Source organism: Stenella coeruleoalba (genome assembly GCF_951394435.1).
Source record: "Stenella coeruleoalba genome assembly, chromosome: 13".
In the NCBI taxonomy this organism is placed as follows: Eukaryota; Metazoa; Chordata; class Mammalia; order Artiodactyla; family Delphinidae; genus Stenella; species Stenella coeruleoalba.
The window spans coordinates 58,084,111-58,110,224 of record NC_137159.1 but is presented as its reverse complement, the minus strand read 5'-3'; the positions used below and the strand labels follow the sequence as shown (position 1 = coordinate 58,110,224).

General features: G+C 40.9%; 1 protein-coding gene across 15 annotated transcripts in view; it reads right to left on the bottom strand.

Moving 5' to 3' along the window:
- Positions 1-2,034: 2,034 nt before the first annotated feature.
- SLC8A1 (solute carrier family 8 member A1) overlaps positions 2,035-26,114 on the bottom strand; it is a 409,922-nt gene continuing 385,842 nt past the window's right edge. For 8 of the 15 annotated variants that reach the window (XM_079940657.1, XM_079940647.1, XM_079940656.1 and 5 more), the window contains one exon: positions 2,036-2,654. In XM_079940657.1, coding sequence (XP_079796783.1) covers positions 2,278-2,654 — 377 coding nt within the window. In that variant the 3' untranslated portion in view covers positions 2,036-2,277. Of the gene's footprint in view, positions 2,655-26,114 lie in introns of all 15 variants that reach the window. The other 7 variants (XM_079940652.1, XM_079940646.1, XM_079940644.1 and 4 more) reach the window with 3 other exon arrangements.

Genomic DNA, 26,114 nt, shown 5'->3' with positions numbered 1-26,114 from the left:
GATACATAGACTGCTTTTCGTACCCTATGCCTTATACGGTCTCAGTTAAAGACAATCTTAGATGTTTAGACAAGAGGGTTTCAGAATTGTGTTTTTCTCCTAAGATCAGACTGTTTCCATGGGACTGCGTTAACCCCCTCTGGGCAGGGATCTGGGCTGTCTTGTCCATGGTTTAGTCCCCAGGAGGTAGCACAGTACCTGGCATATTGAGTGGGTAACCAGCATTTAATTGTTCATTCGGTCACCCAATGTTTATTAAATGATGAATGAGCCTGATGATTAAGTGGAAGAAAATACAAATTAAAATTGTTGAGAGTTAAGGATCTTTGAATCAATACAGAGGGCTTAGGGGTGTCTCCGGCCTGGGATTCTTTATGGCTAGAGAAGTGTCTGAGAGGGCACCTCAGTCATTCCATTTATACCTCATTCGTGGACTCATGGCTTTGGAATGTTGGGTTTATCCACCCTCTCTGATACTGTGAAACAGAAAGAGCCATTCCTTTTCCAGCGTTAAAAATCTCCCAGGGCAATGCTCCTGGGAGGCACTCATCATCCCATTTAATTGCTTCCTCCTTAGTCCTAAGTAGAGAAGATACACTTTTAAAGGCCTGTTGCTCACCACGGCTTCTTTCCTCCTCAGGAACTGCAGATACAATCAGAGGGGTCTGGATGGTGAAAGAAACAGGGCTCCAAATTGCCTTTTACATACAAAACTAAAATGAACAAACCAGCACGATCTACCGCCTGTGCCAGACAGAGAAGATGTGAAATAAATACTTTGGGGGCAGGGGTGTTGTGGGAATGGAAGCTTTCAAAGCTCAGGCACATCTAACGCATCCCCTTCTCTACATGCCCTTCTCCTTGGCCTTCCTGAACCAACAGGTGAGTTTTTGAGGCTCTGATGTGTACCAAGTGGCTAATTTTCCATGAAGATACTTTGCCTACTGTCCTCTCAATAGCTTTAACTTCCCATGTGACAGTTATTGCTTCTTAGAAATGAACATGCAGGTCCATGAATAAGCCATTTTCTCCTTTTATCCCTAATCAAACTCAATAACAACACAAAAGTTACAACTCAGGTGAAAAGAAAACTCACGTATGTCTTCAACGACCCATCAATCAACGTTGCCCGATGGGAGAACGGTATGTGCTATACTCTACTATGTACAGAGACGCTTGGTTTTGTTGTATTTGTTTTTCATCCATGCACTGTGTAACAGGTATCACAACAACATTCCCAAACAGGCCCATGAAGGAGGAGCAGATGTTCGGTCATGACTGGAACAGGAGTGTGCAGGCCATGGATGCTTTTGCAAACAAAACTGACGGGCGATCCCAGGCAAGAGCAACGTGGGACTGGGACACACACTGATGCAAGTGGAAAAGGATGATGTGCTTTTGGAAGGGGGTTATTCCTCCTGTTTGTATGAGGGGAGGTGAGCGGGAGGGTTGGGATGGGGGCGTCTGGGGGGTTAGCAGGGCTGGAACACCAGAATATAAGGGCCTTCCTAATCACAGTCCAGTGCTAAAGAGATAAAAAGGGTTTTGCATGTTCCTGGGAATCTAGGCGCGATGTTCCTGTACCTGGTGAACAAGCGTGCCAGGCCTATCTTTCACTATCAGACTCTATCTAGGACCATGACTTTTCTGGGCTCCATTCCAGCTGCCATGTTTCTTCCTGGAGGCAGCTTCACCTCTGCTCCCATCCCAGAGATGCGCATGCAATTTAGTTATATGGTGAAGACATGCTTCTTTCTTCTTCCATGCCCATTTCCTCTCTTAATCCAAAATAATTTTTTAAATGCTTGGGGGAAGGGAGAGTTATCGTAATGATTTCCATTTTTACCCCAAACCCATTTGCATTTAGATTGGTCATCACCTCCCACAAGAGAAGCAAAAACCCTGATCCTCCCCCCAAAAACCAAAACAAAAACCTAACATCAACTACCTCCCCAACCCCACCCCCCAAACAAGCAAAAACAAACAGAAAACAAATCAAAGACTTTACGATTTATGAACCCGGGGAGAACACAGCCCTCAGAGGCTGAGCTGCAAAGATGGCCCTGCCTCCACGCCTGGTTCAACGTGACGACGCCCCTGGGAACAGGAGGTGATGCCTTCTCACTCCGGCCCTAGTACAGAGTCTGCTCGTGAAGCTGGATTCCATCAGCAGGTAAGTGGACATGACAAATGTCAGTTTCTTCTGTTCGTTATACATAATTTTTTATGTATATATATGTATATATATATATAAATTTACTACATCTGATTGTTCCTTTAGAAGCCTTTTATGTGGCAGTAGGCCTCCAGGGAGGAGAAGAAAATGTACAAGAGCCACAGGAGCACAAAGAGGCAGGATGTGAGGAGCTTGGCAGTCCGGGGCCCACCCAGCTCACCTCCGATTTCTGGCCTCCGCCGATACAGCAGCACCCCGACATTGATGAAAGCAAAAATGGTGAAGAGAGTGACGGAGAAAGCCAGCGTGCCAGGGGACACTTTGAACTGTTCCCCGTTGGCTGCATGGTAGATGGCAGCGATGGACCAGGCCACGCCAATTCCCAGGAAGACATTCACTGCGTTGCTGCCCGTGACGTTACCTATGGACGCATCTGCGTACTGGTCCTGGGTGGCGGCCACTTTGCTTGCAAATGTGTCTGTGGAGGAAGAGGAAAAAGGCCATGACACTTAGCCACTCAAAGAGGTCTGTGGAGTGCCAGCAGCTTCAGCTGCGTACTCTGGAATCAAACCATCGATGGAGACCCCGTGACCAGGACAGAGCTTTGATGTTCCCTCGAGTCCCAGTCGTGTGGTCAGAACGACAGGATCCAGGTATCAGGACTTGCTGACTTATAGGTGACCCTGGTCAAGTTCTTTACCCACAGATACCACGGTTCTTTGTAACGCTGAGTTTGCAGGGAGGCATGTTTCAGAGCGTTATCACGGCCTATCTACATCAGAATCAGATGGGGTCCTTCTTAAGAATGAATATTACCAGGCTCCGTCCGGCCATGCTAGATCATAAGTGCCGGGACTCGGGAACATGTTTTTACAACATGCCAAAAGATTCTAGGTCAATGAAGTGTGAGAACGGCTGCTGAAGGGTATTACTGAAGGCTGCTGTATCATCAGCTCTAGTTTATAGATGAGAAGGTTCAGGGCTCAGGAAATATTTCCAAAGATTCAAGAGCAAGTCAGTGGTGGAAGTGAAACTAACTGACCCATGGTAACAACTGACATTTGCCTAGAGCCTTACAAACAGGAAAGCAGATTCACCTATGTTATTGTGTTGATGGTGACAACAGTTCTATGAGGAGAGGGAACTTTATAGGTGAGGATACTGGGCTCTGAGAGGTGCAGCACCACCCAGCAAGGAAGCAGCCATGTTAAGGCTTGAGCTCACGCCTCCTGCCTTCATGCAAATGCGGTTCATCGTTCCATCTCACCCTTCCCTGGCCTGGCACGTTAATGGCCATCCTCAAAGCTCTTTGTTCGCCAGTATTCCTGTATGCATCTTTTCTCTGAAGCTGGGAAAATCATACATTTCCTTTCTCTACAGGGAGTAGGACAAGACTGACTTACACTTGGTGAGTAGAGCACCGGGGCTTAGTGCAAACCCGACTCAGAGGGTGTGGCATTCTGCCTGCACAGCGGAATGTGTGACCCCAGGCAGGTGACTTCATTTTTCTGAGACTCAATTTCCTAATCTGTGAAATGAGGATAGTCATGCCCACTTCGGAGTGCTTTTGTTAAATTGAGCTATCATATGTAAAATGCTAACGTTTCTTTGTACAAAGCAAGAGTAGCTCCTTTTGGTGCTTTGGGAAGACAATGTGAATGGAGCTGCCTAGATCCATCTATTACAAGTTGACGCTGGATCTGAAATAGCTCCCTTTATTAAGAATGTGAACAGGACTTGTAAGATATTCAACTTCCTTTCTCTATGCTCACCTAGTTACTGGTATCAAAGTCCTTTCAGTTACCTCTGCAAAATATGTTGCACAGTCGGTTTAGAGTAGATATTAGTAACTGTCAAGTTGCACTCACGTTTGCGCAGCCAGCAATGGCAGGTACGCTGTTACCACAAGGCACTATGCTCTGAGCATGCGTGTAGTTGTGTGCTATCTGGATTACTCTCTCCCCTCTGTTGCTATTCGTTGCCACTTCCAATGAGGATGATACGTAAAGCACGTACGTTTCTATCAGCCCGTAGATTCTTATGCTTTTACCATGGGTGCTGAGAAGCTACTGGATCTGTGCTGTCACAGTCTTTCTGAAAGGGAACTGGTTAACCTTGAGGGCCCATCTCCCTGATCCTGACCTGTCTGTGACGGAAAGCAGATTTTAGTTACTGTTTTATAAAGAGGCGGACTGCTTACTCTGTGCTACACGTTACACGGATATTTTCATTCAATCCTCTTATCAACCTTATAGAGTAGATGTTACTATTTCCGCTTTTACAATGTGGGAAACAGCGATGTGACAGTCTGCCTCTTGGACAGGGTGTCCGTCAACAAAGCAAGGATTCTGAGACCAAATCTGTTTGATTTCAGAGCCCATTCTCACCCTAGACCTCACTGCCCCTCCTAGGAAGGCTAAAGGTTTCCTTGCCTCTGTCCATTTCAGGTTGCCCTGTTCCTTCCACTCAGAAACCTTGAAACAGCTCCTTCCTGTATCCGTGAGAGCAAAGACTGAAGCAGGGATAGGCAGCTTGCTAACCCGTCCTGCTGGACGGGTGCTGCCTTTTTGCATGCGTGATCACGCACCGCAGCCCTGTCAGGACCATCACAACAGAGGCCGGTGAGTGAAAGCCCAGTGAGACCATCGTCACGGTCTCTTGCTGTTCATTATTAAGAGTTGTTAGGACCTGACATAGCAGCAGCCTCAAAAACAATGAAGTCATTTTGCTTTGACTTTTCGAGGACAGACAGACAGCTCAGCAAGGAAAGTAAAGGAACAGAGTCTAAAGCAGGAGAAAGCCACTTACAGCTCAGCTGCTGCTCAGGATCACCTGAGATGTTATTCTGCGCTGGCGTGGCTGCTGGCGGAGGCTAGTGCCTTCCCCCCCATGCTGCAGGGGCGGGGACCTGGCATGTTCCACAGCTTACGCATGCATACCTCCCCCGGCACGCAGTACGTGGCACACTAGACTTCCTGGGTGCCCCATTTCCACTCGGAAACCCTGGACTTTCTGGATGGCATCTCTGCTGCCGCCCCAGAAGGGAGTGAGGCACAAATTCAAAGATGTACTGGGCCCTCCTGGGTCTGCAGGGACTTCTTCTCCCTTAAGCCATTTCTCAATAGCCTATTAATGTGAATAGCGCATGAGAATTCTTGTAATAATAGGTTCCTGTTTACAAATGCCTTTCTTTGGATTCTCTGAAAATTAGTTGCCAAAGCGATCAGCTCCTCACATAAATGAAACGTGTTTGGGCCTCTGAATCAGGGAGGTTTTTTTTTTTTTACCTGGGTTACACATCAGACCTTTGCTTTTCAATTCAAAAGTTGGGTAAAAAAAAGTGTAGGAACACAAGTAAATCCAAACCATCAGCCTTCACTGCAACAGAGACAACTCTGACTTCCAAATGAAGTGTGACGGAATCTCCCCAAACTACCTTCTCTCACCGCTGCTTAGTGCACAGAGCAGCAGACCACAGACTACAGACGAGGCCCTGCCAGGCCTGACCCTGAATGCCAAGCCCGCAACCTGCTATGGCTGAACAAGGCAAAAGCCACTCAAATGCCATTCCCCAGAGTGAAGTCCAAACAAGGACTATTGCCATGGCGTGAGCGTATTCAGAACTTGGCCCGTTAAATACAAACATGTACGAATCCGATTGCCACTGTGATTGGTACCAACTAAGTTATGTTGATAATCATTTACGTATGTGTGTATAGCTGGACCTACGTATATACTTCAGGTTAGTATTCTAATAGTAATTTTTGCTTCTAACTCCCACCTTGAATTCTAATGAATTTTATTTTTATATTTTTCCTTCCTTATAAACATCTTCATTCTCAAACTTCAGTTCTGTTCATTGCTCAGCCATATTATAATTTCTTTGCAATGTCTTTTATTATGTAATAAGATTCACAATAGGAATAATCTTGGCAAATATCGATGGGGTGGACACATGGATTGGTCACTATTCTGAGCCCTTTGCTCAGCCCCTGTAAACTTCTTGACGGAAATGCAAGCGCTAAAATTATACTCTTTTTTTTTTTTTAGCCACATTGTAAGGCATGCAGGACCTTAGTTCCCTGGCCAGGAATCAAACCCACGCCCCCTGAATTCTGATACATTTTAAATTAGTCGTAGAGTTTTAGACTTTTGGTCCTGCCCCCTTGGTACCCACTAACAGGGAAGATTTGTTTGGGAGGCAGTGTGGCTGGAATTAAGCCCTATGTTACAGAGTCAGGACATAATTGTTCTCTGCATCTAACCTTGGCGGCTAAGTCATCTAGTCAATATGCAGGAATATTGATTAGATATCAACACACTCCCCTTTCCTCCAGAAATGATTTTCTAACTGAACTTAAACTTTATCGCTACATACAGACTAAGCCTCAAACAAACATCTCCTCTGTAAAAAGGATAGTTCTTACAGCCCTGCAGGTCACAGGAAGGGTTTACGTATTACCCAGAGTACCATCCCACGTGGTTTATCTTCGTCTTGACTCTGCATGTGCTGGGGGCCAGCTGTGCAACTCTCAAGTGCTTCGCGCTCAGGAGCAGATTTTGACTGGAGCCCAGCCTGCTACGGAGGCATGGTTGCCGCCTCCCATCACCTGTGAATTACTGATGATGCAGGGGACAGACCAGGTGGTTCAGAGCTTCCTGCTGCGTTCGTGGGAGAGCAGATTTTGACTGGAGCCCAGCCTGCTACGGAGGCATGGTTGCCGCCTCCCATCACCTGTGAATTACTGATGACGCAGGGGACAGACCAGGTGGTTCAGAGCTTCCTGCTGCGTTGGTGGGAGAAGTCTCATCAAGGGGACCCTCTGGGCTCTTCTGTCAGTGTGTTCTTGGGCAAGACACTCTCTGGGGTGGGGGTGGGGGTTCTGGTTTCCTAAGTCTACTGTTTGGGTGGTACACAGAATACATCAAGAGACTAAATTCATATATATGATTTTGGTGGGATTTTTTTTTTTTTGCAGGCGTTTGTACATGACCACCCACCTTGCTTCAAATTGACTAATCGATGACGATATCTCATTTTAAAGAATAAATGACCTAGATGAAATAGTCAAAGTGATCTCTAGACCTGAAGATCTTGCCAGTGATGAAACTGTGGCAATATTTATGGAGTTGAACCACACAGCGCAGGGTCATTTGACCTCTTAAAAATAGGTAAGAAATGTTGGCAAGGTTACTTACTTCAAATCACATGACCATTTCTATGAGTGTAGCCATGCAATAACTGGTGGCAGTGAGGACTTTCAGATACTGTGTATCATGTCAATCAAGTGTGCATATCACTGGCACTGGAAATACTGGGACAGCCTAGTTAAAAAAACAATGAAAATTTGGGGCTCCACCCTTCACCCACTTAATCAGACTCTCCGAGAAAAAGATACAGGAATACACATTTTAATAATTGCCTGAGGTGCCTAGCTTTTCCACCAAGGTTCAAGAACCACAGCTCTCAGGCATGGAAATGGAAGCTACTACTCCCAGCGCCCACAGTTTAGGGGGGCCTTGCTGGCAGGAAGAGATGTTTGAGTTTCAGGGAAGCAGCTAATTGCGAAGTAAGGAGCAGCTGATTCCTCTTAGAGGCAGTGATGCCCTCTGATAGAGTGGTTATTTGCTCATAAAACAGCTTGGTGGAGGGGCTGGGACTGCTTGACCATGAAGTCCCCCACTCTCAAGTTGTGCTATACTCTTAATTTTTTTTTGGAAAAAAAAAAACCCATTCCAGCATGGCAACTATAAAAGGCCAAGGAAAGAGTGAAATTTACTTAAATTAGTTGGATTCTGGCTCTTTCACTTGCCAGGTAAGAAGCTTACCTACTTTAATATGGTTTTGAGGGAAATGAGTTAACATGAACAGTGCTCAGAATAGGGCCTGGCAATTATGAGTGCTCAATATTAGTAATTTTTTTTTTTTGCGGTACGCGGGCCTCCCACTGTCGTGGCCTCTCCCGTTGCGGAGCACAGGCTCTGGACGCGCAGGCCCAGCGGCCATGGCTCACGGGCCTAGCTGCTCCGCGGCATGTGGGATCCTCCCAGACCAGGGCACGAACCTGTATCCCCTGCATTGGCAGGCAGACTCTCAACCACTGCACCACCAGGGAAGCCCTAGTAATTATTTTTATAATACAACAGAGCCAGATCCCAAGAGAATCCATAAGTGGTCTGGAATTGTGAGTTACTGTAATGATTCTAAACTTCTGGGGAGTTATAACACCCTCTAAAGACATATTAACTTTATAGTCCTAGGTATTTAACAATGTGGTAGAACAGGGCTTCCCTGGTGCCATGAGCCATGGCCGCTGGGCCTGCGCGTCCAGAGCCTGTGCTCCGCAACAGGAGAGGCCACAACAGTGAGAGGCCCGCGTACCGCAAAAAAAATAAAATAAAAATGTGGTAGAACATACAATTATTCTTAAAATCAAAGAGATTTTTATTTTGAAAATTCCATATAACCTAAGTCATAAAAAGACATTAGAGATCTGGTTTATGGCCCTAATTTTACTAGTGACTGAAAGGCAGACCTCTTTGCTTAAACAACGTATCTATTCCTCTCTATTCTTTCCTCTCTTCTATGCACTTTTTGTTTCCCTCTTTGAGAATTCAAATGGAAATTTTATTTATGTACTAATTCCTCTGTCACTAAGAACCTTAAACAAGTTTTTGCTTTCGGTTGTGATATTTATTTACCCCAGTAAATATGAAACCCACACTTTCTTACTTACATACACATACTCACTTCACTGGCTCAAACAAAAAGAAACCTTGTTTGGCATCCAAGTGAAGTTTAAGAGATCAGGGAATTACTGATGTTTGACTGAATAATGACCAGTTAGGAGAGGAGTTGTAAAAACTGAAAAAGGGAAAAACACTTAAAATTTCTGCCCATAAAAACTGTCCCTGAAAAAGAAATGGAGACAATGACACCTATTTTTAGAAGAGAAGAAAAGAGGTAAGTGAAAAGCTCAAGAGGACGCATGTTGGCAGGTCAGAACCCCTGTTTCTACTCATTTTTATCACCAGGGTAACTTTTGAAAAATACCAAATTGTGAGGTCCACAATGAGTTTCTGCTTCCTTGGTCTGGAATGCGGTCTGAGCACTGGCATCTTTTAAAGCTCCCCAAGCAGACTGAGGTCCACTAACCAACTACTCAGAGCCCTTGCTTCACCCTTTGTGTAAGGACAATGGCACCTTCCCTGGATTAGCTGAGATAGAGCTATTCCATGCATTGACATGTAGGTCAACAAAATCAGGATTTTGGGAACAACAGGGTGGAGACAAGATAGCAGAGTAGAAGGACGTGAGCTCACCTCTAATTATGAAAACACCAAAATCACAACTAACTGCTGAAAAACCATCAACAAAAAAGACACTGGAACTTAACAAAAAAGTTATCCTAAATCCAAAGCCAGAGAAGCCACAATGAGCCAGTAGGAGAGGCTCAATTCCCACTGGGTGGGCAACCCACAAACTGGAAAATAATTGTCACAGAAGTCCTCACAAGAGTGAAAGTTCGGAGCCCCATGTCAGGCTCCCAGCCTGGGGGTCTGGCAACAGGAGATGGAGCCCCCAGAGAATCTGGCTTTGAAGGCCAGCGGGGTTTCATCACAGGAATTCCACAGGACTGGGGCAAACAGAAACTCCACTCTTGGAGGGCACACACACACACACAAGGTCTTGTGCACACCAGGACCCAGTGAAAAAAGCAGTGGCCTCATAAGGGCCTGGGCCAGACCTACCTGCTGGTGGTGGAGGGTCTCCTGTGAAGGCAGGGGTACCTGTGGCTCACTGTAGGGACAAAGACACTGGCAGTGGTAGTTCTGGGGAGTACTCACTGGTGTGAGCCCTTGGGGAGGCCACCATTTTCTCACCAAGACCTGGCCCCACCCAACAGGCTCTAGGCTCCAGTGCTGGGACTCCTCAGTCCAGACATCCAACAGGGCAGGAAACACAGCCCCACCCATCAGCACACAGGCTGCTTAAAGTCTTCCTGAGCATATAGCTGCCCACTTGACACGGCCCTGGCCACCAGAGGAACATACCCAGTTCCACCCACCAGTGGGCAGGAACCAGTCTCTCCCACCAGGAAACTTGCACAAGCCTCTGAGACAACCTCATCCACCAGGGGCCAGACAGCAGGAACAAGAAGAACTACAATCCTGCAGCCCAATCCTGCAGCCTGTGGAACAGAAACTGCAATCACAGAAAGTGAGAAAAAATGAGACAGGTAGAGGAAACGTCCCAGATGAAGAAACAAGATAAAACCCCAGAAGAACAACTAAGTGAAGGGGCAATAGGTAATCTACCCAAAAAAAGAATTCAGGGCTTCCCTGGTGGCGCAGCAGTTGAGAGTCCGCCTGCCGATGCAGGGGACACGGGTTTGTGACCCGGTCCGGGAAGATCCCACATGCCGCAGAGTGGCTGGGCCCGTGAGCCATGGCCACTAAGCCCATGCATCCGGAGCCTGTGCTCTGCAACGGGAGAGGCCACAACAGTGAGAGGCCTGCGTACCACACAAAAAATAAATAATAATAATTTAGAGTAATGATAGTGATCCATGATCTTGGAAAAAGAATGGAGGGATGGAGCAAGAAGATACAAGAAATGTTTAACAAAGTCCTAGAAGAACTAACAGAGAGGAACAATACAATAACTGCAATGAAAAATACACTAGAAGGAATCAAGAGCAGAATAAGTGAGGCAGAACAACAGATAAGTGACCTGGAAGACAGAATGGTGAAAATCACTGCCATGGAACAGAATAAAGAATGAAAAGAAATGAGGACAGTCTAGGGGACAACATTGCACACACCAACATTCACATTAAAGGGGTCCCAGAAGGAGAAGAGAGAGAGAAACAACCTGAGAAAATACTTGAAGAGATAACAGCTGAAAACTTCCCTAACCTGTGAAAGGAACAAATCACCCAAGTCCAGGAAGCACAGAGAGAGAGTCCCATACAGGATAAACCCAAGGAGGAACACACCGAGACACAGAGTACTCAAATTGACAAAAATTAAAGATAAAGAAAAAATATTAAAGGCAACAAGGGGAAAGCAACAAATAACATACAAGGGAACTCCCATAAGGTTATCAACTGATTTCTCAGCAGAAACTCTGTAGGCCAGAAGGGAGTGGCACAATATATTTAAAATGATGAAAGGGAAGAACCCGTAACCAAGAAGACTATCCAACACCACTCTCATTCAGATTCAACAGAGAAATCAAAAGCTTTACAGACAAGCAAAAGCTAAGAGAATTCAGCACCACCAAACCAGCTCTACAACAAATGCTAAAGGAATTTCTCTAGGTGGAAAAGAAAAGGTCACAACTAGAAACAATTATGAATGGAAAAGCTCACCTGTAAAGGCAAACATATAGTAAAAGTAGGAAATTACCCATACACAAATATGATATCAAAACCAGCAATCATGAGAAGAGGAGAGCAAAACTGCAGGATATTGGAAACGCACTGGAAATTAAAACAATCTTGTTTATATACGGATTGCTATATCAAAACCTCATGGTAACCAAGCCAAAAATCTACAATAGATATACACACAAAAGAAAAAGGAATCCAAACACAACACTAAGTCATCAAATCACAAGAGAACAAAAGAGGAGGGAAGAAAAAAGGCCTACAAAAACGAACCAAAAACAATTAAGAAAATGGCAATAAGAGCATACATATTGATAATTACCTAAAATGGATTAAATGCTCCAACCCAAAGACATAGACTTGCTGAATGGATACAAAAACAAGACCTGTATACAGGCTGTCTACAACAGACCCACTTCAGATCTAGAGACACATACAGACTGAAAACAAGGGGATGGAAAAAGCTATTCCATGCAAATGGAAACCAAAAGAAAGCTGGAGTAGCAATACTCATATCAGACAAAATAGACTTTAAAATAAAGAATGTTACAAGAGACAAGGAAGGACACCCCATAATGATCAAGGGATCAATCCAAGAAGAAGATATAACAATTGTAAATATACACGCACCCAATATAGGAGCACCTCCGTACATAAGGCAAATGCTAACAGCCGTAAAAGGGGAAATTGACAGTAACACAATAATAGTAGGGGACTTTAACACCCCACTTTCACCAACAGATCATCCAAAATGAAAATAAATAAGGAAACACAGGACTTAAACAACACATTAGACCAGATGAATTTAATATTTATACAGCATTCCATCCAAAAGCACCAGAACACACATTCTTCTCAAGTGGACATGGAACATTCTCCAGGACTGATCACATGCTGGGCCAAAAAGCAAGCTTCAGTAAATTTAAGAAAATTGAAATGATATCAAGCATCTTTTCTGACCACAACACTTTGAGGTTAGAAATCAACTACAAGAAAAAAAACCTGTAAAAAACACAAACACATGGAGACTAAACAATACACTACTAAACAACAAATGGATCACTAAAAAAAAAAAAATCAAAGAGGAAATAAAATACCTAGAGACAAATGAAAAGGGAAGCACAACAATCTCAAGCCTAAGGGACGCAGCAAAAGCAGTTCTAAGAGGGAAGTTTATAGCAATACAATCTTACCTCAGGAAACAAGAAAAACCTCAAACAACCTAACCTTATACCTAAAGAAATTAGAGAAACAAAACCCAAAGTTTTGTTTGTAGAAGGAAAGAAAGTTAGTAGAAGGAAAGAAATCATAAAGATCAGAAATAAACGAAATATAGATGAAGGAAACAATAGAAAAGATAAATGAAACTAAAAGCTGGTTCTTTGAGATTAACAAAATTGATAAACCTTTAGCCAGACCCATCAAAAAAAAGAGGGAGGGCTCAAATCAATAAAATTAGATATGAAAATGAAGAAGTTACAATGGAAGCCACAGAAATACAAAGGATCATAAGACACTACTACAAGCAAACTATATGCCAATAAAATGGACAACCTAGAAGAAACGGACAAATTCTTAGAAAGGTACAGTCTCCCAAGACTGAACCCGGAAGAAACAGAAAATATGAACAGATCACATGTACTGAAATTGAAACTGTGATTTAAAAACTCCCAACAAACAAAAGTCCAGGACCAGATGGCTTCACAGGCAAATTTTATCAAACATTTAGAGAAGAGTTAACACATATCCTTCTGAAACTCTTCCAAAATATAGCAGAGGGAGGAACACTCCCAAATTCATTCTATAATACCACCATCACCCTGATACCAAAACCAGACAAAAATGTCACACAAAAAGAAAACTACAGGATCAATAACACTGAGGAACATAGATGCAAAAATCCTAAACAAAATACTAGCAAACTGAATCCAAAAATACATTAAAAGGATCATATACCATGATCATGTGGGCTTTATCCTGGGGATGCAAGGATTTTTCAATATCCACAAATTAATCAGTGTGATATACCACATCAACAAGAATAAAAACCATATGGTCATCTCAATAGATGCAGAAAAAGCTTTTGACAAAATTCAACACCGATTTATTATAAAAACTCTCCAGAAAGTGGGCATAGAGGGAACCTACCTCAACATAATAAAGGCCATATATGACAAACCTACGGCTAACATCATTCTCAATGGTGAAAAGCTGAGAGCATTTCCTCTAAGATCAGGAACAAGACAAGGATGTTCACTCTTGCCTCTTTTTTCAACTTAGTTTTGGATGTCCTAGCCATGGCAATCAGAGAAGAAAAATGAATCCAAATTGGAAAAGAAGAAGTAAAACTGTCACTGTTGGCAGATGACACAATACTATACATAGAAAATCTTAAAGATGCCACCAGAAAACTACTAGAGCTCATCAATGAATTGGTAAAGTTGCAGGATACAAAATTAATACACAGGATCTGTTGCATTTCTATACACTAACAACAAAACATCAGAAGGGGAAGTTAAACAATTCCATTTACCATCACATCAAAAAGAATAAAATACCTAGGAATTAACCTACCTAAGGATGCAAAAGACCAGTACTCTGAAAACTGTAAGATGCTGATGAAAGAAATCAAAGAGGACACAAACACATGGAAAGATCTAGTGTGTTCTTGGATGGAGGAATCAATATTGTGAAAATGACTGTATTACCCAAGGCAATCTGCAGATTCAATGCAATCCCTATTAAATTACCAATGGCATTTTTCACAGGACTAGAGCAAAAAATCCTAAAATTTGTATTGAGACACAAAAAATCCCAAATAGGCAAAGCAATCTTGAGAAAGAAAAACGAAGCTGGAGGAATCAGGCTCCCTGATTTCAGACTATATTACGAATCTACAGTCATCAAAAGAGTACGGTACTAGCACAAAAACAGAAATATAGATCAATGGAACAGGATAGAAAGCCCAGAGAGAAACCCACACACCTATGGTCAATTAATCTATGTCAAAGGAGGTAAGACTATACAATGGAGAAAGATAGTCTCATCAATAAATGGTGCTTGGAAAACTGGACAGCTACATGTAACAGAATGAAATTAGAACATTCTTTAACACCATATACAAAAATAGACTCAAAATGGATTAAAGACCTAAATGTAAGACCTGATACTATAAAACTCCTAGAGGAAAACATAGGCAGAACACTCTGACATAAATCACAGCAATATCTTTTTCGACTGTCTCCTAGGGTAATAGAAATAAAAATAAAAATAAACAAATGGGACCTAATTATATCAGAAGCTTTTGCACAGCAATGGAAATCATAAACAAAATGAAAAGACAACCCACAGAATGGGAGAAAATATTTGCAAATGATGCAACCGACTAATTAATAAGGGATTAATCTCCAAAATATATAAACAGCTCATGCAGCTCAATATTAAAAAAACAAACAACCCAATCAAAAAATGGGCAGAAGACCTAAATAGACATTTCTCCAAGGAAAACATACAGATAGCCAAGAGGCACATGTAAAGATGCTCAACATCACTAATTATTAGAGAAATGCAAATCAAAACTACAATGAGATATCACCTCACACCAGTCAGAATGGTCATCATCAAAAAGTCTACAAATAATAAATGCTGGAGAGGGTGCAGAGAAAAGGGAACCCTCCTACACTGTTGGTGGGAATGTAAATTGGTACAACTACTATGGAGAACAGTATGGGAGGTTCCTTAAAAAACTAAAAATAAAACTACCCTATGATCCAGCAATCCCACTCATGGGCATATGTCCAGAGAAAACCATGGTTTGAAAGGATACATGCATCCCAATGTTCATTGCATCATGGTTTACAATAGCCAAGACATGGAAGCAAACTAAGTGTCCATCAACAGAGGAATGGATAAAGAAGATGTGGTACATATACACAATGGAATATTACTCAGCCATAAAAATAATGAAATAATGCCATTTGCAGCAACATGGATGGACCTAGAGATTATCACACTAAGTGAAGTAAGTCAGATGGAGAAAGACAAATATCATATGATATCGCTTCTATTTAGAATCTTAAAAAAATGATACAAACGAACTTATTTGAAAAACAAACAGATGGACAGAAAACAAACTTACGGTTACCAAAGGGGAAAGGTGGTGGGGGGAGGGATAAATTGGAAGTATGGGATTGACACATACACACTGCTAGATAACCAACAAGGACCTACTGTATAGCACAGGGAACTCTGCTCAATATTGTGTAATAACCTAAATGGGAAAATAATTTGAAAAAGAATAGATACATGTATATGTATAACTGAATCACTTTGCTGTACACCTGAAACTAACACAACATTGTTAATCAACTATACTCCAATATAAAATAAAAAGTTAAGAAAAATCAACATTTTGTTATCAAATAATTTTTCATTTTGATATGTTAACTTGAATGTTTGCACTTTGCAGGGTTACCACTGGGACTTAATTTTCCTATGATGTATCTGAAATCCTGGTATATTTCAAGTTCAAAGAAAGATTAATTCCAAATAAAATAGAAAAATAATAGGGGTTTATTTATCAGGGAACACAAGGCAGAGAAGAGAATGAGCGATAACCAGCAGTGCTATTTGACCTGCCTTCCAAACTAATTTGATACATGTTCTCAAAAACAGTAAACACTCCACTCTTAAACATACCCATAACATATAGTCCCATAACGGGATTGTTTTTCAGAACAACGTTCATGAATGTCCAAGAGTGGATCCAAGGTTCCCCTTCCTTGTTCAAGCTCTTAGCTTCATGGTGTTTGCTAAAATTTTCTAAAGTCCGTGATTCTAATTCTTTGATGTTAGTAAAAACACTTTGAGCTTTCCAAAGAACTCTGATGGTTTATCTGAGATGGGGCTCTTCCATTTCTCAGTCATCTGTTCGCCCCTCTCACTCTTGATTCTGAAAAGAACCTTAAATCAACTAGCTGGGTGTAGAGGAAAGAAGCTGTGTTCTGACCCGCTGTCTCTTGAGACCTGGATTAACACGGTTCTGGAGTGGATCAGATTATGTATGCGTGGTACCCTGAAGTCCTGCTTGTTTACTTCCCCAAATAAAAATGTTGATGCAGATTATAGTGGTGGACATTCCAATGTGTGCCTGATCAAGTAAGGGGTACAAGGCTGACTGACTTTAAAGAAGTCTCCTTGCTCTGGTAAACCAGCAGCTGGATGACGACCATGGTGTCCTACAGTTCCCAGCTGGTCCATGTGAGGTAATGGTTCTGCTTAGCATGGAGATATTGGGCTGGCCAAACAGTTCATTCCGTTAGTGAATACACTGTTCAATAATATTCTTGGTGAAAATGAAAAATGTCTTTTATTTTCACTTAAAACCAAATGAACTGTTTGGCCAACCCAACATTTAGTAAGCTGAGGCCACCGTGAGTGGCCAGTTTGGTCACCTGAGTCTGTGTTACTCTGGATAACGACTACTGTTACTGAAGAACGCCAGTCCTAATAACTCTGGCCAGCGTAATATATCTAGTTACGGTAGTAAGGAGCCTAAGCTTAAGTAGGACCTGGTTCTGCTCACATTTGCCATGCACTGGCCGTGTGACCCCAGTATAACCTCCCTAAGCCTCTGAAACCTCATCTGTAAAAGAGGTGAAATACAAGTCCTCATTTGTATGGCTGTGAAGATAATTAAAAGAAGTGATGCAAAAAGGCTTAGTGTGGCGTCTGGAAATTAGCAGGTGCACAACAAATGCTACCGCTTATTATATTTCAGAAATCTTTGTTCTGGTGATAACAAAGGAAATGATGATATTAAAATCTTTTATTATGGTTTCCTTCAGCCAGGTGATTTAGGGTTAATAGGCCTTATGCAGGATTACGGGAAAATGTGGTTCTGTCTTTGATGTCCAGAAATGATAGAGGAGATAAGGACAACAATAGTTAACATTTATATGGCTTCCTATGTGGTGCACTATACATACATAGATTCTCATTTAATCCACAAACAGCCCTTTAATGTGGCTACTATTATCATCCCTATTTAACAGATGAGACAAGTGAAGCCCAGAGTATAAGAAATTTGACCAAAGTTACACAGTCAGTAAGAGGTGAAGCTAGGATTCAGACCAAAGGAGTGTGACTCTAGCTGGAGTGCACGTTCTTAACCACAAGTCCATGGGGGGTGGATAAGGACTAGATAACTGCCATACTTTAAACTTGAAAATGGATAAAGGGTTCAAAGAAAATGTACAGAAACTTCATCACATTGAACTATGATTGTAAGTACATGGTGTTAAAACAGCTGATCATTTTGAGAGATCCATGACTGATAAAGTAATTGTTTTGACTCCTTATGTTCCTGGCTCCTCCCAGAATTACATTTACCCTGTCTTTAACCCATAAAAATGGGTTTGAATGAATCTACATTAAAAAAATAAAGTTTTTGATATTTTGAATTTTTAGCCATAATTCTCTTACTCTTATAATGAAGCTTTAATAATACCAAATCCATGAGGGTAAAAAAATCAGTAAGATGTAGTCAAGCAACATTTTCAAAAGGAAAAATGGAAGGGCAGAATTGGGGCCAAAACAAAGAGCTGCATTAATTGTCACTTTCCTAAGCCATGTTGGTTTGTTATTAGAAAGATACAACTGAAACTCCCTTCTTGCCTCGAAAACAGTCCAGAGCTGCCCTGCACAAAAAACTGTCCCCCATTTTGCTTCTCCCTCCTTCTCTCTCTTAACCTTCCTTGCATTTGAAGCCTGGTTCTTTCTTCTATGCTTTGTTCTATTGTGGGGAACATCCATCTCTCATCTGAATCTTCTCAAATCCTCTCCCTCCTCTTTTCTAGTCCTACTTTAGACATGGTAAAGCGAAAGGTCCCCCAAGTCTCACTAGAGCTAAATACAGCTGAGAAGGATCTGAAAGAAAAATCTGGAGAAAAATGAAAACAGAAACCCTTGCTCTCACCTCCAGGTAGCCTTAATGAGTCACAGTGGAAACTCCCTGTCTGGTGGCTATACGGTGTGATTCTAAGTCTATGGATCTAGACAATACACTGAAGACAGTCAACCTGTGCTTCTACCCTGTGGGTGCCTACGCAGCTTTTTATTCCCCACAGAAATTCTCTTTTTGAAGAGGCTGCTTTGTGTATTATAAGCTCAGGAGAACATGAAAATTATTAAAAGTAGGCAAATGGAGGCAACTCAATAAACATAAAAGGCCAGTGCATACAACTTCAACCCAGCACTGGAGGCAGCAGGTGAGACTTGAGGGGGTTCTGGAAAGTTCTGACAATTCTCCCATTTCTGGTTCCTCCTTTCCTTGACTTGGTGTAACATTTCTCCCATTAATTCATTCCTATGAATTATATGGTGCAAAAAGACATGTCCATCAAAAGTCTTAAAAACCCACAAAATCTCTGGTCAAGCAATTCTACTTCTGGGAATTTAGAAGTAATTTTACAAGTGTGAAAGTGTACGTATGGGGATGGTCAGAGCACAGTTTTTACGTCAGAGAAAAATTAGCAACAACTGAATTGTCCATAATTGTGGTAAAAGAAATTGCAACTTCATATAATACTGTGTAATTGTTAAAATAATGACATAATGGTACACTAACTAGCAAAGAAAAATGTTCATGATGCATTGCTAACAGAAAAAGCGGGTTATATAACTATGTCTAGTATGAGTCCATTAAAAAATGTGGGTAAATATTTGACATGTCTTTGTATACACATTTTTGCGCAATTTATTTACGTATCCCAGGATTTTAAAATCTGAAGGATTTAAAATCTGAAAGATGGGAAATCAAGATGGAGTAAGAGGACATGGAACTCCCATCCCCCCATGAATAATTCTCACTTAATACTAACTGGAAACTGGTAGAAGAACTCCTATACAACCAAAGCTGTAAGAAAGGTACACACATAGGTAGGAAGGAAGAAAAGTGATTAGTTCAGGACCTGGACCCCTAGAAGGGGACTCAGAGGAAAAACGAGATTATGAGAGTGGACCTGTGGAGTGAGCAGGTCAAGCTACAGACCGGGCATCCCAGTTCTGGGGTCCTACTCAGAGGAGAGGCCCCCGTGCCTGGCTGGAGGAACACTGGGTCAGATGGAAAGGCTGGAGAAGCCTGGATACCGCTCAGGAGGAGCATGCATGTGTTGACCAGCTCCCAAGGCAGGGCAGAGAGAGGTCTACCCTAGTGGCTGCTAGGTTGCCAGTGACTGCCTCGGTCCACTTCCCAGCCTGACCTGAACAAATGCTCTGGCCCTGCTTACTCCACACCACAGTGCAGTACTGGATCTGCGGCAGCCAGGACCAGGGAAAAGACTAGACCATGGGACACAAAGGTGACCCATCCTGGGGAGGAGCCCAGGTGGGCAGCGGTAGCCAGTGTTGTTGCTTACTCAGGCAGCACACCGGGAGCCACCCAGATCACTGAGAGAGGCCCCTCTACCATGACTAATCTGCCAGTGCCTGCCGAGAGTCCGTGCAGGTCCTTGCCGGACTTGCAGAGTGGTTCTACAATAGGGCAGGGGTGGCGGAGGCAGGGCTCAGTGATTGGCTTTGAGAGACAAAGGGGATTCACACCCAAGGCTGCATCTCAGTGGAGTACCAGGTGCCTATACAGGCCGTGCACTGAACCTCTGTCTACATACAGGCCCCACATGCTTCAGCACACCCCTCTGGGGTAAAGGCCCTGGTGCAGGGAGAGGGAAAAACAGACTCTTTAAGGGAACAGAGTCAGCTTGAGCCCGGCCCTCAGGGTTTCTGCTCCAGCAACTTGGGATCAGACCATGACCCTGACAAGGCAGTGATGGCCACTAAGCAGAGAGGAAGTCCCACTTCACACCTGGCATCAGCTCTAGCCCTCCATCTCCAGCCCTACCCCCTACCAAGGTGATAGCTGCCAACACACCCTGAGGAAAGACGTGACGAGCATCTACATCAGATCCAGCCCTCCCACCAAAGGCACTGGGCACATTTAGTCTGTATAGGGACACTCCCACATAAGAATGCCACTTCAAGGCCGGAATAACTGTTTCACCTAAATTCCTAGAGGCAGAGAAAGTTAAGCAAAATGAAAAGGCAGAGGAACTACTCAAAATTGAAAGAGCAAGAGAAAACCTCTGAAAAAATAATAAAACAAATAATTTTTCAGATAAAGAGTTCAAAACATTGGCAATAAAAATGTTAACTGAGCTACAACACCTTTGAAAAAGAAGGATAAAATAGGAGGAATCATTTTATCCAGTGTTAAGACCTACTAGATAGCTATAGTAATGAAAACAGTGTGGTATCGATGGAGAGACAGATATATAGATCAATGGAACAGGTTAGAGAAACCAGAATTAGACCCACATGAGTATGTCCAACTGATTTTTGACAAAGGTTAAAAAATTCAATGGAGGAGAGATTGCTTTTTCAATAAATGGTGCTGGAGCAAGTGGACAGGCATAGGGAAAAATAGAACCTCAACCTAAGTTTCATACTTCATACAAAAATTAACTCAAAATGGATTACAGACTTAGATAGAAAACTAAAACTTCTAGGAAAAAACAGGATAAATTCTTAGAGATCTATGTCTGGTCAGTGTTCTTAGACTTTACACAGAAAGCATGATGCATAAAGGGAAAATGTGATAAATTGGACCTCATTAAATTAAAAACTTTTGCAATATTTTGTAATAACTACAAATGGATATAACCTTTAAAAACTGTGAGTCACAAAAAAAATTGTGAGTCACTGTATTGTACACCTATAACTTATATAATATTGTACATCAACTATACTTCAATAAAAAAAGAAAAAAATTGAAACTTTTGCTCTGTGAAAGACCCTGTAAGAAGATGAAAAGACAAGCAGTCGACTGGGAAAATATGTTTGCAAACCACATATCTGACAAAGGACTTACATCTAGAATATATAAAGAATTTTCAAAACTCAACAGTAAGAAAATAAACAATCCAATTAGAAAACAGGCAAAATACAGACATGAACAGACATTTCACCAAAGAGGATGTACAGATGGCAAATCAGTGCATGCAAAGATGTTCAACATCATTAGCCATTATAGAAATGGAAATTAAAATCACAATGAAAGCTCACTACATACCCACCAGGACAGCTAAAATAAAAAAGTAATGGTAACACCAAATGATGATGAGAATGTGGAGAAACTCAAACATTTCTGGTGGGAATGTAAAATGGTGTAGCCCCCTGAAACAGTCTGTCAGTTTTTTACATAACTAACCAAGTCATACCACGTGGCACTCTTGGCCATTTATTCCAGAGAAATGAAGACTTACGTTCATGCAGAGACCTGTGCACAACTGTTCAGAGCAGCTTGATTCATAATAGCCCAAAACTGGAATCAACCAAAATTTCCTTCGGGAGTGGTTAAACAAACCGTGGCCCATCCACACAATGGGATACTGCTCAGTAATAAAAAGGAAGGAACTATTGGTATACACGACAACCTGGATGAATCACCAAAGAGTTATGCAGAGTGGAAAAAAAGCCCATCTCAAAGATTCCTAGCTTAAATTATACAAAATAATGGATAAGGGGAATAGATTGGCAGTTGTCAGGGATGGGGGAGGGAAGGAAGTGGCTAAGGCTCTAAAAGGGTAGCTCGGGGCATCCTTGTGATGGAAATGGTCTCTATCTGGACTGTGGTGGTGGTCACATAATCTGCACATATGATAACATTTCATAGTGAGTGCATGTAAAAATGGTGAAATCTGAATAAGGTGGATGGATTGTATCACCGTCAGTTTCCTGGTTGTGCTATTATACTATAGTTGTGCAAGATGTTATATTGAGGGAAATTGGGTAAAGGGTATGTGGGATCTCTATGTGTTATTGCTTTCAAATGAATGTGAATCTACAATTATTTCAAAATGAAAAAAGAAGATCTAGAGAAAGATGAAAGAAAAAAATGTTAACTGAATTAAGGAAAATAATTGATCTAATCATTGACCATTTTAGCAAGGAACTAGAAAACATAAAAGAGACCCAATCAGAAATGAATAATAGCTGAAACAAATACACCAGAAGGTATGTCTAGCAGACTAAGTGATACAGAAGAACACATAAGTGATCTGGAAGATAGAATTATGGAAATCACACGATCAGGACAGCAGAAAGAAAAACAAATTTTTAAAAATAAAAGCAATTTGAGATATCTGGAATAATGTGTTCTAACATTTGCATTATAGGGGTTCCTGAGGGAGAAGAGAGAAGGTGATCAAAAATGTATTTGAGGAAAATATGGCTGAAAACCTCCCAAACCTAAAGAAGGAAACAGATACAGGAAACAAAAAGGGTCCCAAACAGGATGAACCCAAACAGCTCCACACTAAGACATATCATAATTAAAATGGCAAAAGTGAAAGACAGAATTCTAAAGACAGCAAGAGAAAAACAAAGAGTCATATACAAAGGAATTCCCCATAAGGCCATCAGCTGATTTCTCTGCAGAAACTTTGCAGGCCAGAAGAGAGTGGCATGATATATTCAAAGTGCTGAAAGGGAAAAACCTGCAACCTAGGATACTCTATCCAGCAAGATTGTCATTTAGAATAGAAGGAGAGATAAAGAACTTCTCAGACAAGCAAGAATTAGAATAATTCATCAATACTAAACCTACCATAAAAGAAATGCTGAAGGGTCTTCTCTAAATAGAAAAGAAGAATCTATAGATTCTTCTAAAGGGAAAATCCCACTAGGAAAGGCAAATATATAATAAGGGCTGAGGGTCAACCATTTAACTAAACCAGTACCTAGATTAAAAGACAAAAAATTGTAAAAGCAACTATAACTAAAATAAAGTTAAGCGATAAGCATGAAGATGTAAACTACGACATCAAAAACACAAAATATGGGAGGAGGGGAGTGTAGATCTCTTAGAATGTTTTTGGGCTTAAATGACTAAAAGCTTAAAACAAGTAGATATAATTACAGGTCAACATATATGAATCACATGGTAACCACAAGTCAAAAACCTACAATAGATATAACAAAAACCAAAAAGAAAGGAATACAAACATAATAAAAAAAATCAACCACAAGAAAACAAAAAGAAATGAACAGCTAAGAACTACAAAAGCAACCAGAAAACAAGTAATAAAAGGGTAATAAGTACATACCTATAAATAATTACTTTAAAAGTCAATGAACTAAATTCTCCAATCAAAAGACATAGGGTGGCTGACTAGATATAAAAAAGAGACTCACTTTAGCGCTAAAGACACACAGAGTGAAAGTGAGGGGATGGAAAAAGATATTTCATGCAAACAGAAACAACAACAAAGTGGGGGTAGCAATACTCTTATCAGACAAAATAGACTTTAAAAGAAAGGCTATAACAAAACAAAGAAAGGCATTATATAATGATAAAAGGATCAATACAAAAATAGAATCTTATACTTGTTAACATATATGCACCAGATACAGGAACACCTAAATATATAAAGCAAATACTAAGACATAAAGGGAGACATTGATAACAATACAATAATAGTTGGGGGTTTTAACACCCCACTTAATGGAGAGATCACGCAGACAAAAAAAATCAATAAGGCAGAAGCAGTCATAAGTGACACAACAGACCAGTTGGACTTAGCAGATATATACAGTACACAATATCCGAAAAAGTAGAATACACATTCTTTTCAAGTGCACATGGATTTTTCTCCAGGCCACAAAACAAATCTCAAGATTTGTGCTAGGCCACAAAACAAATCTCAAGAAGTTTAAGAGAACAAATTATCTCAAGCTTTTTTTTTTCCTTACCTCAATGGAATGAAACTAGAAATCAACAACAGGAAGAAAAAAAATGGGAAACTAGCAAACACATGGAGACTAAGCAACATGCTACTAAAAACGAATGGATCAATGAAGAAATCAAAGAGGAAATTGGAATTACAATATTCCATAATCTATGGGAATGCAGCAAAAGCAGTTCCAAGAGGGTAGTTTACAGCAATACAGGCCTTCCTTAAGAAACAAGAAAAATCTCAACCTAAGCTACCACCTTAAGGAATTAGAAAAAGAACAATAAAAGCCCAAGGTCAGCAGAGGAAGGAAATAATAAATATCAGAGAAAAAATAAAATAGAGATAAAAAAATAGAAAAGATCAATAAAACCAAGAGCTGGTTTTTTGAAATGATAAAATTGATAAACCTTTAGAAAGGCTCACCAGGAATAAAAGAAAGAGGAGCCAAGTAAACAAAACAAGAAAGGAAAGAGGAGAAATAACAACTGAACCACATAAGGGGCGGGGGGAGGGATAAATTGGGAGATTGGGATTGACATATATACATTACTATATACAAAACAGATAATAAAGACCTATTGTACAGCACAGGGAATTCTACTCAATACTCTGTAATGGCCTATATGGGAAAATAATCTAAAAAAGAGTGGATATATGTATAACTGATTCACTTTGCTGTACACCTGAAACTAACACAACATTGTAAATCAACTATACTCCAATAAAAATTTAAAAAACTGATACCACATAGATACAAAAAATCATAAGAGAATACTATGAAAAGTTATATGCCAACAAACTGAACAACCTAGAAGAAATGGACAAATTTCTAGACATATACAACTTGCCAAGACTGAATCAAGAAGAAACACAGAATTTGAACAGACTGATTACTACTAGTGAAATTGAATTTTTAATAAAGAAAACTCCCAGGAAACAAAAGTCCAGGACCAGATGGCTTCACTGGGGAATTCTACCAAACATATAAAAAAGAACTAATACTTCTCAAATTATTCCAAAAAATTGAAGAGGAAAAAACACTCTCAAATCCATTCTATGAGCCCACCATTACCCTGATATCAAAACTAGACAAAGACACTACAAAAAAGAAAATTACAGGACAATATCTTTGATGAATATAGATGAAAAAATCAACAAAATATTAGCAAGCTGGATCCAACAATACATAAAAAGAATCATACATCATGATCAAGTTGGATTTATTCCAGTAAAACAAGGATGGTTCACCATTTGCGGATATGCAACATTAACAAAAGGAAGGATAAATATCACATGATCATCTCAATAGATGCCAAAAGCCCATTTGACAAAATATAACATCCATTTATGATAAAAACTCTCATCAAAGTTGGTCTACACTCATCTCTCAACATAAGGGCCATTTATGACAAACCCACACCAAACATCATACTCAACAGTGAAAACCTGAAAGCCTTCCCTCTAAATTAAGGAACAAGACAAGGATGCCCACTCTCATCACTTCTGTTTAACACAGTATTCAAAAGTCCTAGCCACAGCAATCAGACAAAAAGGAATAAAAGGCACCCAAATTGGAAGAAAAGAAGTAAAACTGTCACTATTTGCAGATGACATGATTCTTTATATAGAAAACACTGAAGTCTCCACCCCAAACCTATTAGATTTAGTAAATGAATTCAGCAAAGTTGAAGAATTCAAAATTAATATACAGAAATCTGTTGCTTTTCTATATACTAATAATGAACTAACAGAAAG